The 2,185-nt window shown below is 38.7% G+C and overlaps 1 protein-coding gene across 1 annotated transcript in view; it reads right to left on the reverse strand.

The window, feature by feature from the left end:
* Positions 1-621, reverse strand: part of AGTR1 (angiotensin II receptor, type 1) — a 1,226-nt gene extending 605 nt beyond the window's left edge. Inside the window, exon 1 of the mRNA XM_010133589.1 lies at positions 7-621. Coding sequence (XP_010131891.1) covers positions 7-572 — 566 coding nt within the window. The 5' untranslated portion in view covers positions 573-621. The remainder of the gene's footprint in view (positions 1-6) is intronic.
* Positions 622-2,185: the final 1,564 nt, after the last annotated feature.

Here is a 2,185-nt window from a genome sequence, read left to right on the forward strand (position 1 = left end):
AGCGTCGTGTTGTTGTTGTCATACCGAAAACCGCAGACTGTCATGTTCAAGTTCTCAGCAAAGAATATATTGCGGTGAATGATGACGGGCAAACTGGCCACACCGGCAAGAAGCCAGATGGCAATGCAAGTTATTCTGGCCACAAATATGGTACGTCGAATTCGGGACTTCACGGGATGCACTATGGCCTGGTACCGGTCAATGCTAAGGCATGTGAGGAGGAACACGCTGGCGTACAGGTTGAAACTTATCCCCGCCGATGCTAGTTTACATAAACAGTTGCCGAAAGGCCACTGGTACTCCATGGCTGTGTAGGCTGCCCAGAGTGGCAGAGTTATTAAAAAACACAGGTCAGCCAGCGCCAGGTTTAGAAGAAAGATGCTGGCTACTGTTTTTAATTTCATGTAGCAGTAAATGACAATAACGACCAGGCTGTTCCCAAATATGCCTATGATAAAGATGATGCTGTAAACAGTTGGAACCATAATGTAGATGTAAGTGTGCCTTCCTGAAACGGGACAGTCGACGTGGATCCTTTTAACAGTTTCTTCGGTAGAGTAATTTGGAATCATCTTGATCTCTTCAGCTGTAATCTAGTTGCAGGGAGAAAATATGAAGTTCACACCTAGGAGGGGAAAGAGAAAGAAAATATTATTCATGCCAGGGATTTAATTTTTAAAAAGTTTCAATTAAATGTCAAGTTTTTCTGCCTAACACAATGAGTCAACGTCTTTGAATTTTAAACTAAGCCATCTTCGAGGGTTTTCTCAACTGAATGAAACAGAGGTAAGTGTTAGGAGTTGGCCGAACACTGTGAGATTCTTTTTATTGGAAATGAAATCTAAAAAACTTCTTTTAATTAACAAGGTTCCAATTTACAATAAGACTGGTTAGTGAACATTTGTCATAACATAATAATAGAAAATCAAAACAGCAGGTAACTAGAAATTCAGCAGAGTCTTTAGGTTGTTTTCTTTCCATAAACAGATGATATATTTTATGTGCAAAGTTATTCAGGTATCTCAGAAACTACACTTCAGCACTCTGAATACTAGTTGATTCTGTAAATACAAAGTGTAATGCATTAAGAAAATAACTGAATTCTAATCAGGTATTCATTCTGATTTCTGAATCACTAGATTTTTTTTTATACATTAAGCTTACTTCTTTCAGACAGTTTTTACAACACAGAGAAACATGAAGATGCTCAAAGAATCCAGTGTTCTCTTGTACCATAAAAACCTTAAATATTCAGAAGTTATCTAGCTCCCCATCTGGCCTGGAACTATGGTATTTAACTACTAATGAGGAAAAAAAAATCTGTGAAAATCCACACGTGCTGTTTGTTGCACATTAATAACTGTAGAATGAAATCAGAAGGGTGCAAGGGGGAACACCAGTTTGTGTCACATTTTCAGCTACTGACAAAATTGGTGTATCTGAGTCCTAGTGTATGAAAAATATTTCTGGACTGTATTAAGTGTATGTCAATAGTATGAAAACTCCTTTACAGAGCACCTATTTGGTTTGCCATGGCTTGTGTCTTCTGCAAGAATGATTTGCTCATTAGTGACTTAGGTCTTTTAGTGACTAAATCTTTTCCAGAGTCTACAAATAGACAGTCTTTCCTCAAAAATAGTGGATATTTAAAGAAAAATAAAAAACTGACAGTTCTTATTGCAGAGTAGTGTTGATTGCTGTCTGCAGAATCCTGACAGCTGTCAAACACAACTTGTGCTGCCTCAAACACAGCTAAGCGAAATATATTGGCTTTAAATGAAACCGAAACCACCAAATAAATGTAAGTCACTTTTATACAGGTAAATATACACAGCCTAAGACCCTGGGCAGTACGGGTGCATTCCGCAAGAAAAGATGCCTGTCATTATAGAAATACAGGCTCTGTTGTTACGGAGACGGTTGCTCATTATTTGCGTTGTTCAGCACTGACGCTCCCATTTAAGTGCAGAATGCTACCCTCTTTAATGTTAAACATTTCAATGTTTTGTTGGGAGACAAAACTCTTTCAGAATGAACTCTCTTTTTAATAGAGAAGTGAAGCATAGATATGTCTTAGCAAAGCCCACACAGGAAGTCTGAAGCAGAGCCAGGAACTGAACCCAGAATATGGGTTGCAGGCAGCATCCCGTGAGCAAGGTCACCCTTTGGCTCTGTTTATCAGCTG

This window comes from Buceros rhinoceros, unplaced genomic scaffold (assembly GCF_000710305.1).
Source record: "Buceros rhinoceros silvestris isolate BGI_N320 unplaced genomic scaffold, ASM71030v1 scaffold47903, whole genome shotgun sequence".
NCBI classification, from domain to species: domain Eukaryota; kingdom Metazoa; phylum Chordata; class Aves; order Bucerotiformes; family Bucerotidae; genus Buceros; species Buceros rhinoceros.